The sequence below is a fragment of the Zonotrichia albicollis genome, chromosome 11 (assembly GCF_047830755.1).
Source record: "Zonotrichia albicollis isolate bZonAlb1 chromosome 11, bZonAlb1.hap1, whole genome shotgun sequence".
Lineage (NCBI taxonomy): Eukaryota > Metazoa > Chordata > Aves > Passeriformes > Passerellidae > Zonotrichia > Zonotrichia albicollis.
Window position 1 is genome coordinate 9,663,850 of NC_133829.1, and position 13,174 is coordinate 9,677,023.

Here is a 13,174-nt window from a genome sequence, read left to right on the forward strand (position 1 = left end):
CGCACCCGGGGTGGGCACATCCCTGTCGCTGCTGAGGCTGCCCGGCCGCGGGCGGGGCCGCGTGGGGACACCCCATAACTTCACGCGAAGTTTCCTCGCCGCCTCGTCCCCGTCCGGCGAGGGCACCGTGAGGACGAGATCCCGCAGCCCCGCTCCTCCCAGCGCTGCCACCGGGGCACATCCCGCCCACCGGCGGGGAGCGGAGGGGCCCGGGGCGCGCCCACCGCCCCGCCCCGGCCACCGCCCCCGCGCTGCCGCCTGGCAGGGCGGCGGGAGCCGCGGGAGCTGCTCGGTGCCGCCGCCGCCCGGGAGGGAGGTTATGTAAGGGGGGAGGGAGGCGGCGGGAGGAGGAGCAGGACGGCTCTCGCCGCCGTGCAGCCGCCGTGCAGCCGCAGCCAGCCGGGCCCGGGGCGGCCGCATGTGCGAAGTGGGGACGCGGCCGCCGCTGGCCGCCGAGCGCGGGGAGCCGCCCGGGGGAGCCGCCGCCGCCGCCGCCGCCGAGAGGTGCCGAGACATGGGGTGAGTGCGCCGGGCCCGGCCCGCGGGGGCTCCGCGTCCCGGCCCCGCCGCAGGTGCGGAGCGGGGAGAGCGCGGCCGCCCCGAGAGCGCTGCCCTGAACGGCAGCGTTTGATAACGTAATTAATCATTTGATAGCGTAATTAATCATTGCCGCCCGCTCGGGAGCCGCCGACGGAGCGGGCACGCCGTGGGGGCAGAGCACCGGCGGCGAAATCCCCGCTGGAAGGAGCGGGAGCAGCTCGGCATGCGGCGGAGCGGGGCCGGGTCCGGTCCGTGCCCGGTCAGCCGCGGGATGTGCCGCGAGTTCATTGTCAGATCTTTCACTCGCTGCTTCTGCCGGAGCTCTGGCTGCTGGAGGCACACGGTAAACTTGCCTGGATTGTGCCAGGTGGTCCCTAATTTGTGTAAATTTTTTTCCCTTTAAATTTTTTTTAACATGCCAGAAGTCTCTGACCACGTGTGGTGGCCTCTTGGAGAATTCAGCTTGGTCTTTCCAAAAATTAATCCTGCATTTTTGCTATCCTCTAACTTATATGAGGGGACAAAAGACAAATGCTGGCATTTGGGCAATTTGTGAACTAAATATCAGAGAAGAGAGGTTAAGGTTGTGCCTTTGGCTTGAACTATATATAGGTTTGAGATCCTCTCGACCAGAATGTCTTGGGGGATTCCAAACCCACACATTTAATTTACTTTATTTTTATCCTATTATGTTCTCTTACACCTTTTCCTTGCCTCTCCTCACCACCATGTGGCAAGGAATCATTCTCCAGTTTCTGAGCTTCCTCTGCTGCTTTCAAATGTCCAAATTTCCACTGTGGATTTGTTAATTGTTGTCGAATTGTGATACAATTCGAGGCTGTATGGTTAAATAATGAATTAAAATGTCATGCACATGTCTAAATTTGATACCCAGGAGTACTGAATAGAAGTACAGGGGCAGAGGGAGAAATAGGATCTAAGTGAGTATCTCCCCATGTTTCTCTTCAGGATTACAGGGGCTCATCTGCTTCTTAATTATGCAAAGTTTCACTGGAAGATAAAAGAGAAACTATCCTTGGGGTTGGAGAAAGAAGTATTGAAACCTGTTTGGAGCAGCACTGCCCCGCAGAGTCCAGGATGATCAGAAACATCCATCCACGGAAACTTGCCTCTGTCTCTCTGCCTGGGTGCCTCTAAAGGCAGATATTTTAGTTGCTGTCATTTTTAACTGGTTCCATGCTGGTAGATCAGTTTAGCTGTGGCTTGGAGAGCTGAGTGGAAGGTCACAGAGCTCTCCACCCCTTCTGTCAGCCAGGTGGAGTTCTGGGCTCGGTGTGGTCCTGCTCTGCCTCCGGAGCTGCTCAGGCTAGGAAGGACTTTGGCTGCAGAGGCTGCTGAGAGCTCTGGCTGTGCTGCTGTCTGTGCTGCTGCATGCAGTGTCAGAACGTGCAGGCTTGCACAGGGAGCAGGCATGTTCACTAGCCCAGCTTAGCACCCTGATTTAATGTGTGTCTCAGTCTCTTCAGCCTTACCCTGGTGCATGTGAGATCAGGCTCCCAGTGTCATTCACTCCCCGAGTTCCAGCGTGGGTTGTGCCTTCTCTTGCACTCTCTGTACGAAGTTCAGACAAGGTGTTTGGTGAATATGCATTTTCCCAGTGTCTCACATAATTATCTTGCCATTCACCTTTCTGATCCAGAGAGCTTGGAGGCACATTTGTGATAGCATTACTGCAGCTGTGATAGCATTACTGAGCACACATGACACAGGAGCAGCCTCCCCAGTTTTCTTCCGGTTCCATATGTGCTGCAAATCCCTCACCTCTGCATGCTCCAGCTTGTCCTTCTGTACTCATGGGCACCTCTGTGCTCAAGCAGGTTGTGGTCAGAACACAGAGCTCAGTCATTCTTACTTGGATGAATATATTTTGGCCCAGGCATTTGAGTGGGATTTGCTTCCTGGGCACATTTTGGTGTCACATATGGGGGATGTACTCATGGAAATTGTGGCAATGACTTGATTCTTAGCTCTTAAAATATTTTTTCTTTTACTTTCCTTTTTTTTCTTTTTCCTGGGGGTGACCATTGCTAATGATTCATTTAAATGCTGCCTATGGATTTGGCAGTGACTGATCGTGCTATGAAACCTGATACAGCTACTTGAGCTTAGCAAAGCAAAGCTATTTAAATTGCTTATTAGCTGTGAGCTGAGCTATTTAAACTGTTGGTTTAGTTCAACTCACTAGGCAGCAAGGTAGTGTCAAGTTTTACAATTTATATGTTTTTAAAAAAACCTAATGCCTGTAATACAAGGGACATGAAAACAACCTTGTAAAAAAGTCACCAGGAAAAAAAAAAATCTGCTCCAGTGTCCATAAAAGTCAATGTGAAAGTTGCTGCTGACTGAAAATCACTGTATTTTGGTCAAGCCACTGTTAAGGATCTCACTGGACAAATGTCTGCTTTGAAGGGAATGGATCTTTTCCCAAATCACTTCTTTCTTCTACCCAGCATATCTGCTCACTGCTGTTACCTCAATCCTCTCAAAGTTTAAACTTCAGCTATTTGAAAACCACAATGTAACACACTTCCAGCTGTAGAAATCTGTGTCTGAAAATACCTCCTGCTTTGTCTCTTGCTGTTGCAAGCCAAGGGCTGACACAATCAAGGAAGTGTCTCTGATGTTAGTGGGCTGTACCTACTCATCTGATAGCTGTGGTCTGGCTCACCATGACCTCAGTTTCAGCAGCCCAAGTTAAATTTACAGTTATAAGGATGCTTGTGGTTTTGGTATTAGCTGATTTTAAAAGATGTTGGATAGCTGTTTCATCTGTGCCTAAATTCTTTTGTTATTTTAATTTCTTTACTATCTTTGTATTTCCTTATCTATCCATAACAAATCATTTCTGTTATGAAGTGTATGACAAGTATCCAGTTTGGATTAGACCTGTAAATCTCTTCACTGCTGAAGCTGATATTTATATTATCTGTTGGATTAAAACTCAACTGATTTAAATGCCCTCTAGCATTAAAATTGTGTTTTAGTTCTGTTTTATAAATCATATCAAAATGACAACCAGGTCTTTGAGTGTTAGAAATAATTGCAGAAAGCTGTAGGACTGTAGAAGTGTGTGTGATACAGGTTAACGATGAACTAGCTCACAGCACACCTTTCTTTTGGCTGACATGAGATGTCTTCTTTTTGCTGCTTCTTCTGGGGCTAGTGGGGTAATTTAGTCCCCTGCAGCTGGGATCCATCCATAACTCTCCAGGTGAGCATTGAGCCAAGCCCCAGGAAGTTTGGAAAAGGCAAAACCTGTGAGGGCAAGGTTTCCAAGCCTGGATCAGGCCATGAAGGACCCTCATCTTAAGGAGCTTGGTCTGTTGAACAAAACTCTGTTCCCTCTGTGATACTGTGATATATTCACAGAAAGGTGCTGTATTGCTGAGGGTGTCCATACATGATGTTTTTATTATGCACTGACATCTAAGAGCTCAGGGAAGGCTGCCTTGATCTCCTTCCTCCTGCTGCCAACAGTGCCAACATCCATCGGCCAACACGTGGCTTTATTTGGGGAGTAAAAGGCAAAACCTGATGTGAGGGCAAGGAGTGAAGGAGATAAACAAAGGAGAACATGTGATGAGGCTCATGTTACAGGAAGGCAGTAATTTTGGAGGGTGTTCACTTTCTGGTACCAGCAGCACTTTAGAAACCATGGTGACAAGCTGAGCCTGAAAAGCTCGGTGGCAGGGATGGTGTTGTTGCAGAGGAAATTCACCTTGGCTTTCTTCCAGCTCCCACTGAAATCCACGGGAGCCTCTCACCAGCTCCCTCCAAAGTTTGGCCAGGCCATCTGTCTGCCAGGGCAGGGGCAGGCAGGGAATGGCACCTGGCTGTCCCTGCAGTCCCTCAAAGCAGGCTGGGACAAGAGTGTGCCTGAACACAGCTGAGTTGGTACTCTGAGCTCAGGGACTCTTCTTTTGAGATTTCAAGGTCAGCAGCTTAAGTTTGGTTCCTAGCATAGCTCAGGGGGGCAGATTATATCCAGCTGGTGGTGGTTTTGGTGTTCAGGGAAAGGGACTGAGCTCTGATAGGTGCTGAGACTGCTTATCTCATATTTTTGAAGCTTGATTCTTCACAGCCTTGGTTCCTGACATGGCTATTTCCATTGTGCAGGGTAGATATAAATGGATGTTACTCTGACTTGGAGGATTCTGTGTCTGTGTACAAATACAGTCTGTACAAGAATCTGTGGAAAAGTCAGGTCCAGAGAACTTTGTGTTCTGGAGCAGTATTTGGGTTCACTGAAACGGTGAGGAAACTCCATTGACCTCAGCAGAGTGTAGTCCCTTATGTTAAACTCATTTATGCAAGGTCAGAGAGGCAGGGAGCTTGGTGGGGTGGGTGGAAAAGAAAGGGCCAAACAGCTGGGGCCTCATAGTGATTTGTGGGTGTTTTGAGTTTTGGTGTGGCTGGATTCAGGTGAGTGAACAAACCTGTAACAGTTTTTTGTCCAAGTGACTTCACCTCTCACAACTATGTGAGGGTTCACAGCACTGCAGACACATGTATGAAACTGAATTTATGAAGTCTGCTACAGATAAATTCACTAAATTATGAGAGGAGAAATCTGCCAGTACCACAACTAGTTTGAATGTTCTGCTGCAAATTTCCCAGGCATTTGCTCATGTAGAAAGAGTGGACAGAAGGAAAACTTGATACCAAGAGTCGTGAGTTACATTGCTTTCAGCTGCTAACCTAATTAATTACCACTGTTAATTTAATTATCACTTGAGAAAAATCTTATAAATAAAATATTCTCCACAAAGCTGGGATGTCCCTCAAGCCCTTCTTTCTATTTGAAAAGAGAATGGTGAGTAGGTCTCCTGATAACAAAGGCATAATTTAAATTCTTTTTAAATGAAAACATTCTTTTAAAATGTTAAAAGGAATTATTTGATGTTCAGTTCCTTTAAACTGAAACTTTAACTGATCCAGGATGTGGTCAAGTGTTTCAAACTGTTCAAGCATATTCCCAGCATGAACCAAGCAGAGGACAGTGAGTTTGCTGAGAACCGAAGAGCAAGAGCATCAGCCTGGTTTTGCATGTAGATTTTGTGCAGTGCTGTGTATTCGTTTTATTCATTCATTTGGCTCTGTTATTGCAGTGCCTAAGATAAATAGCCTCACCCATGAACGTACACTGAGGGACTTAGGCGTAAGCATTTTCAATCAGCTGTTGGTTTTCCTGTTGACTCTGTGATAGGGTGTGTGCAGAGTGGGAAATCCTCATTCCTCAAGGTTGCTACATGGTCAAATCTCTGTCTGCTTTCACCTTGAATGCTCTCCATCGCCTTCTGCGCTCTGTGCACTGCAAAGACAGCGTGTCACTTGTTTATCCTGCGATTTGGTCATGGCTCTTTAGGATGTAAATGTGCTCAGAGGAATGTATTTTAAGTATGTTTCTCTGATAACTGTACACTGTAAATAGCTGATGATCCTGTTCTTAAACCTCAGAATGTGACGAGGGCATTGCCTTCAAAGGAAGACAGGAAGTGTTTAAGCTTGAGCATTAAAAAAGCCCTTTGGATGGCAAGAGCAATTAGGCAGGAATATACAGTTAGTACCTGGGAAGGTTGCTGTCACAGCCACACAGCACCCAGCGCAGGTTGGGCATGGTGTGAGTAGGGCTTGTGTAATACACACTCATGCAAAATGTACAAGATGAGATGGGATGATGCAGTTGATCTTTGATTGTATTTTTGGTGACACATGCTGGCTGCTCTGTGCCTGTTTGTGAGGGATGTGCCCGTGCTGCTGGCTCCGTGCTGAGCTCATGTGTGACACCAGAGCTGCTGCTCACTCCTCATTGACGTGGCAGCTCTTGGACCCTCTGCATCACTGGCAATTGCTTCCTGATGGTAATTTTGCCACCGGGGTCAGGATGAAAATGAAGATAATATTTTTAAAGAATGGATGCTCGAGGCGTTTCAGGATTTGTTTAGAAGGGAGGGATGTTGCTGGCTGACATCAGCAGGCGGGACAGGCTGCCTAATGACTCACAGGGGAGCAGGAGCCTCTGCTGTGTAGGTGTGCTGCATTTGTGGGCTTCAGTGTGAGGGCTAGCAAGAGCTCTAGCTGCAAAACAACAGGGCTTTGTCATGGAGCAAGAGTGTGCAGATTTGAGACAGGGGAATGAGGAAAGGAGGGTGATGGAGGTGTGAGCAGATAGTGCTGCTTGCTGTGCAGACCTGCTCCCTTCAGAGGCACCACGTCCTCCTTTCCTGCCTCCTCCATGCACTGATCTGTTTTATTTGTTTGACGTGGCTTATCAAAATGCAAGATTGTAAGAATTCCTGAAGGGACAAACTGTTTCCTTTCCATCTGGAAGTTTCACTGCAGCCTACAGGATTTAGAAACTCAACCCTTCTGTGAGTCAGAAAGAAGATTTCTGTAGAAGTTGCACTTTTCTGCCTGTGCATCAAGAGGCCTGGGAGAGCCCTCCAGAGCTGCCAGTGCTGTTCCCCATTAGCATTTTCATTATAATAATAATAATCCTGCAACTGCATTCTTATCAGGCAATGTTTAGTACCTCAGTGCAGCAAGACAGCAAAGGCCTCTGTGGAATACATTAAAAAATGCGTAGCCAGCTTGTAAAATATTTTTTTCCTAAAGCTGCTTCTGCTTGTGTTGAGGCTCCTTCCTTGTGGAGCTGTGAAATGGTGCTCTATGACTGCTTACTGAATAAATACTTATTGTTTGCTTAATGCTTTGCAGTAGATTCTCCTCAGATATGGAACCACTATATTTCTTGGGGGGAAAAAAATACAAAATTTTATTCTTGCTTGGCTCTGAAGGGAAATCTTAATTTTATTTGTGGAGGTATGAGCATTTTATTTTTAGTATTTAATTACTTATTGTTTCATCCCTGGAAAAAGGGCAGTGTAGCCAGAGCTGGGGAGTACTCAAAGCTTTTCCTTTTGAAAGGTACTGTACTTCAAGGTGCAGTCTCCCATCATATTAATTGAGTTGCAATGACTGACTCAAGTTCTCTGCTGTTGGGAGTTGCTCTGTAATCTGGAACAGCAGCACTTTATTGTTGCCTTTGTTTCACTCGCTGGTTTTATCAGGCTTTTGTACTGCAGCTCCCCACTATGAATCTGTGGCACTCATCTGAAATGTTTGTGGGAATATGTTTGTGGGAATATGTTTGTGGGAACATACATTGTTTTGTGATATTGAAAATGTTTAATAAGAGCATTTGATAAAAGAGGGAGAACTTCTTTGAGATGAGAAGTGCAGAATGTCCCCAGCCAGCGCTCAGGGCTGCTTGGAGGATGCGTGGGACATGTGGGGAGAGTCTGGCGCCTTTTTATCAGTTATTTCACAGATGGGGGTGTCTAAAGATGAGCTCTGTTCTGGTGGGTAGTTCAGACACTGGTGCAGAGATGGCAGCAGTGCAGTTGTCCCTGTGCCACCCAACCACCCCAACTCCTACAAATCACACAGATGAGTTTGCGTGAGTTACAGACTTAAAATTTGTTCCATGCCTCCAAGAGGCAGATTTGGCTTGCAGAGCTGATGACAGTGGCCCTTGGAGGATCCCCCCTTTTGGGATGGAGCAGTTTCTGGCATGCAGGATGATGTGATGCCAATCCTGGAGGTGATGTCGTCAGTCCCCATTAGCTTAACTTTCCCCCAGAGCTGTCACTTTGGATTATTCTTCCACCGTGTAGCATGTCCTGATGTGGAAGTGGCATTTCATAAATGAGAGCCACAAGGTGGTCAGTTTAATCTCCTTCCACCTTCATACAAAGGAGGAGGTCTATCCACTTCACCCACTCCCTTGAACACTAACACAGTATATCTGCAGTTCCCTTTTTTCCCCTTCTTTTTTCTTTCCTCTCTTAATATTACTTGAGCTGAGTCTGTATCTCCTATGGTCTGTATATAGGATGTACCTAAGCCCTTCCAGGTAAAGTCCTTACTTCTTACACCCTCATGTGATCCAAACCCCCAATAAAAAAAACCCCAAAGCTGAAATACTCCTCCCTAACTTGCCAGGAGGTTTCTGCCCAGCCAGGACAGAAAGTGGGCAGTGCTCAGGGGCACAGTGTACTGCAAGGGCATAACTCCTGCCCTTGGGTGCACAAGGAGGAGATAAAAGTATCTTTGTACACAGTCCATGTTAAATTCAGTGATGTCATAATAATCCCTCCTCCAGCTGTGATAGGGACAAATTTATTCTTTTATGAAACAATGAAGGAGGTTTAGTTGCCTAAAACTTTACAGCACACAGGTGAATGAGAACTCTCTCTTTTCATGATTATTTTGTTTGACAGCTGTTTGTCACTTTCATGGTCCATTACAGGAGATAGATAACCTTCTGTTGCCTGTTGTTTATAGAGGTGTTCCTCATAAACTTGTATTTAGTGTCTTCTAAAAATGTTCATTCATAAAACCCCATCTAATTTGGTTTATGGTCCTTTTAAAGAAGAGCAGAAATTGGCTTGACTGAGAACAGGGATCTGTCACTTCACTACACCCACCCAAATTCAAGGGGATAGAGTTGAAAGCTGGAGTCTGTAATCTCAGTTACAATGAAACACAATAGCTGTGAACAAGGACCAGATCCCACGCTCCAGGGAGGGAATTGTTGCTTTAGGAGTTATTTGGAATGGATGGGAAGCTGCTCATCTCCCAGGCAGATCCAGAAGTGTATCTGTGCCCATGTTCCCTGGGGAAACTTTTCTTTCCCCTCTCTGCCTCTTTCACCTTCCCGTGTGCTTTGGAGCAGGAAAATTGGTATTTGTGCGCAATGAGAAATTCCCCTTTATCTTTTGAGAGCTCCAAAGGACAAATAATATCTTTAAAGTTTCCATGTGATCCTCCGAGGCTTTCCCCAGACAGAAGGTTCTGAACATGTGTTTTCTGAGACCTTCAAAACTGCACATTATGGGAGATGCATCAGCTTTCAAGGACGTGGCAGTGTGCAGCCTGGTTCTCCTAGCAATCCCTCTCGCCCTGCTTTTCCTCCCCAGACTTTTCTGCAGGGCTGTGGTTTTGCAGAGAGCTGCAGGCACATTTCCCTCATCAGCTGGACCCAGGCCTGGGGTAAACGCCTCTCCTGTGGCTGTGGTTACCTGCCTTTCCCTCCACAGGGAAGGTCTGCTCTGAATTTTTCATCTGCAAAGTAATAATCCTGCATACGCATTGTTCAGATCTTTGGGAGAACTTTTCTCCATTGAGTTAGAAATTAGCATTTCAAATTCTATGGGGTAGAAGTTGCCAAAGTTTTTTATATTTTAAGCTTAGAGTTTGGAAAGGAATCAAAATATCTAATCCACTTTGCATTCCCTGCCTGGTCTTTCCTCCCTGCCTTATGAATTGGCATCCTTGTCCTTTGGAGGGAGAGCAATATTGTGCAACTCTGTACAGCTTCTCTTGTGAAATACCAAAGTAATATTGCTGTGATCCCCAGCACCCTTCCCAATAGCTGTTAAATTAGCACAGGTGACACAAGGTTGTACTGGAAAGGGTTTATGCTCATCAGCTGCTTTGCAGGATGACCTCTGAATTATTGGCCAGAAGATAAAACTGACACACAACTGCTGGGAGCAGTTTGGGATGTTCAGCACTGTTATTCCACTAAAGAGCAGCTGATTTCTGTGAGTTACACAGGTAGTCCAGACTTTGCACCTTGGAGTAAAGTTACTTTTCCCCTCTTTTTCTTTTTCCGTCTCCTTTTTGGCACACCTCCTTGCCCTGTGCTGAGGCTGGAGCTGCTGCCTGGGGGCACAGCCTGGCCGGAGCCCAGGGTGGCCACAGCTCCACACCCAGGTCAGTGCTGGCAGGGAGGCACATGGAAAAACACAGGGCTGCTCTGCGTTGTCTGGGGGGAAATGGGCAACTGAAACGTTCTTTTGCTGCCTTCAGGGGTAGTAAAGCTTCCTTAAAAAACCTGTGTTTAGTGAGACCTGTGAGAGAGGCCTTAAAAATGAAGTTGGTTTAATACTTCGGGTGCTAAAGTGTGAATGTGTGAAAAGCATAGTAAGAATTTCTCACCAGTTGGCACCTTGTCCTCAGTGGGTAAGCAAGTACTTGATCCATTCTGCATACCAACACCAGGCATTAATTTTAGATCACAGGCACTGTGAAGAGTGCAGTTTCCAGCTCTTGACTTGCTGTATTTTACTTATGGCAAATAGGGAAAACTGATACCTGAACTTTTTTTACCCCCAGCAAGGGAGGTGGCTGTTTCCACTAGCAAGGACTTTCCTATCATCAAAGTGCATGCAAAACAAATTACTGCAGAACACAAAACATTATTCTGAATCCTATTTTAAAACAAACAAATGTTCAGAATTTTGTTCTGGAAGCAAAGCAAAAAATCATTTAACTCATGTGATACGGGTTTAGTATTCTGGCATAAACATCTGTGGAGAATTTGAGCTGATTTTGCTCTGATTTGTTTGGTATAAATTAGCAGTAACTCAGAGCAGGAGAGGATCAGGTCTCCTGTGTGTATTCTCCCATTGTTCTGAAGGGTGGATCCATAACTCATAAAAGGGATGTGTAGCAGCCTGGTGTGTTCTTGGGCAGGTGGAACACGCTGAGCCACTGAGGCAGCACTGCAGGACTTTGCTATGGAAAATGGTTGGCAGTGAGCAGGGTGAGCCTCTGGTCACTGCTCAGCTGCTTTGGTTTGTTTCACAGCATTGCTGGGGCCTGGTTCTGTCCCCTCGTGGTTGATTTCTCTTTTGGGAGCACACACAGGGATAGCAAAATGCATTTAGTGCATGTGTAATCACAGAATGGTTTGGGTTGGAAGGTGCTTTAAAGGTCATCTGGTTCTAACCTTCCCATCTATCCTTCCACTAGACAAGGTTGCTCAAAGCCCCATCCAGCCTGGCCTTGGACACTTTCAGGGATGGAGCAGCCACAGCCTCTCTGAGCAGCCCATGCCAGTGCCTCACCACCCTCACAGGGAAGAATTTCTCCCTATTCAATCTGAACTTGTCCTCTTTCTGTTTGAAGCCATTCCCCCTTGTTCTTTCACTACATGTCCTTGTAAAGAATCCTTCTCCAGCTCTTTTGCAGCCCTTTAGGTACTGAAAGGCTGAAAACTGAACTCTTCCAACCTGTCTCCAGATGAGACATGCTCCATCCCTCTCATCATCTGTGTGTCCTCCTCTGGACTCACTCCAACAGCTTCACATCCTTCTTACATTGGGAGACCCAGACCTGGATGCAATAGTCCAGGTGGGAGCAGGGAGAGGGGCAGAATCACCTCCCTTGACCTGTTTTTGGGATGACCCAGAGCATGGTTGGCTTTTTGGGCTGCAGGTGCCCATTGCTGAGTCAGTCCTGCTCCAGGATCCTGTGATCAGAGTTTGGAGAGTTCTCCACTGGATTCTCAGGGGGCAGGGCTGGCTATGTGGCTGCCTTTAAAAGTGGGACAATAACTTCAGAATCTCTTCAGCCAGAGGGAAGAGAAGGAATGAGAAGTACCAGGCAAAGGAAGAGTGCATGTCTCAGTGCTGGCAGAGAGTGGCACTGATCAGGGGCCGTGCAGAGCAGCAGAAATGAGTGCCCTGTGCTCCCAGAGCCCTGGGCCAGCACACAGCCAGCTCCATCAATATCCCCTGGGGCCCTGGGAGGGAGCCCAGCCCCAGCCTGCCCGCCCTGCCGGCCCTTTGTTTGTATCCATGTTCACAGAAAAATTATTTTAGATCATCTCAACATTTTAAACATTTGGTAAGTGTTAATATACTTTCAGCTCAGTGGAAATAATCACCATATGGCTGTAAGATTTGCCATCTGTCCAGAGATGCTGGAATACAATTAGTCCATGTAGTCCATTTATCAATCTATAAGTGACAATATTCACAGTCCTGGCAACTTGGGCTGCTGACAGAATCAGCACTTGCATGGGCCTACCTGTCTGCCCTTATTACATCAATATATAAATGAGATGGAAAAAATCCCATCGTTCAGCTGTGTCCTTCACCCTTGACAGAAAGGAAAAAAGGCTATATTAGTGTAAATGAGACTGAGGAAATGGTATGCCTTAATTTTTATAGCACTAATTGGATTTTTTAATGTCTAGTAGACCTTAATTTCATAAGGCAAAGCCAGATTTAAGTGCAGTCTTTCAATCAAAAAATACCAGCTGGACAGAGTATATCACAGGCAAAAAAAAAAAAAACTTACATCCTCTCCTGTTCTATTAATTTCTGCACAAAAAGCTGAATTCTACAAACATGAGAAAAGTCATCATTAATTCAGCACAAAAAGCTGAATTCTACAAACATGAGAAAAGTCATCATTAGCATCATACAGGTAAGAATTAATTTCCAGGGTTTCTTGTTTGACTTCAGAAAAAGAGAGTTTTTCAGCACAGTGAATATATTTTTTTAAAAGGTCAAGGCCTTTTGGTTTTAAAACTATTAATGATGTGACATTTAAAGAGTTCTGACTTTTGACTGCTCTTGCCAATCTCTCCCCTGGCCTGTGTCCTAGCCTGGCCCCTCAGGACTGTCACCTCCTTAAAACCAGGGTTAAATTTGGAATAGCTAATGCGTATTGAGAAAATAATTTGAATGTTTTATTTGGTTTTGCATATTACCCAAATTCATCTTGCATAATAAGTTTATAAAAGGCATGTGTGCTA

At 46.2% G+C, this 13,174-nt stretch overlaps 1 protein-coding gene across 4 annotated transcripts in view; it reads left to right on the top strand.

Annotated features, from left to right (window-relative positions):
- Window positions 1-222: 222 nt before the first annotated feature.
- HOMER2 (homer scaffold protein 2) overlaps window positions 223-13,174 on the top strand; it is a 52,744-nt gene continuing 39,792 nt past the window's right edge. For 3 of the 4 annotated variants that reach the window (XM_014264669.3, XM_014264671.3, XM_074549279.1), the window contains exon 1: window positions 223-519. In XM_014264669.3, the coding sequence (XP_014120144.2) occupies window positions 419-519 (101 nt within the window). In that variant the 5' untranslated portion in view covers window positions 223-418. The remainder of the gene's footprint in view (window positions 520-13,174) is intronic. The other variant, XM_005483393.4, reaches the window with a different exon arrangement.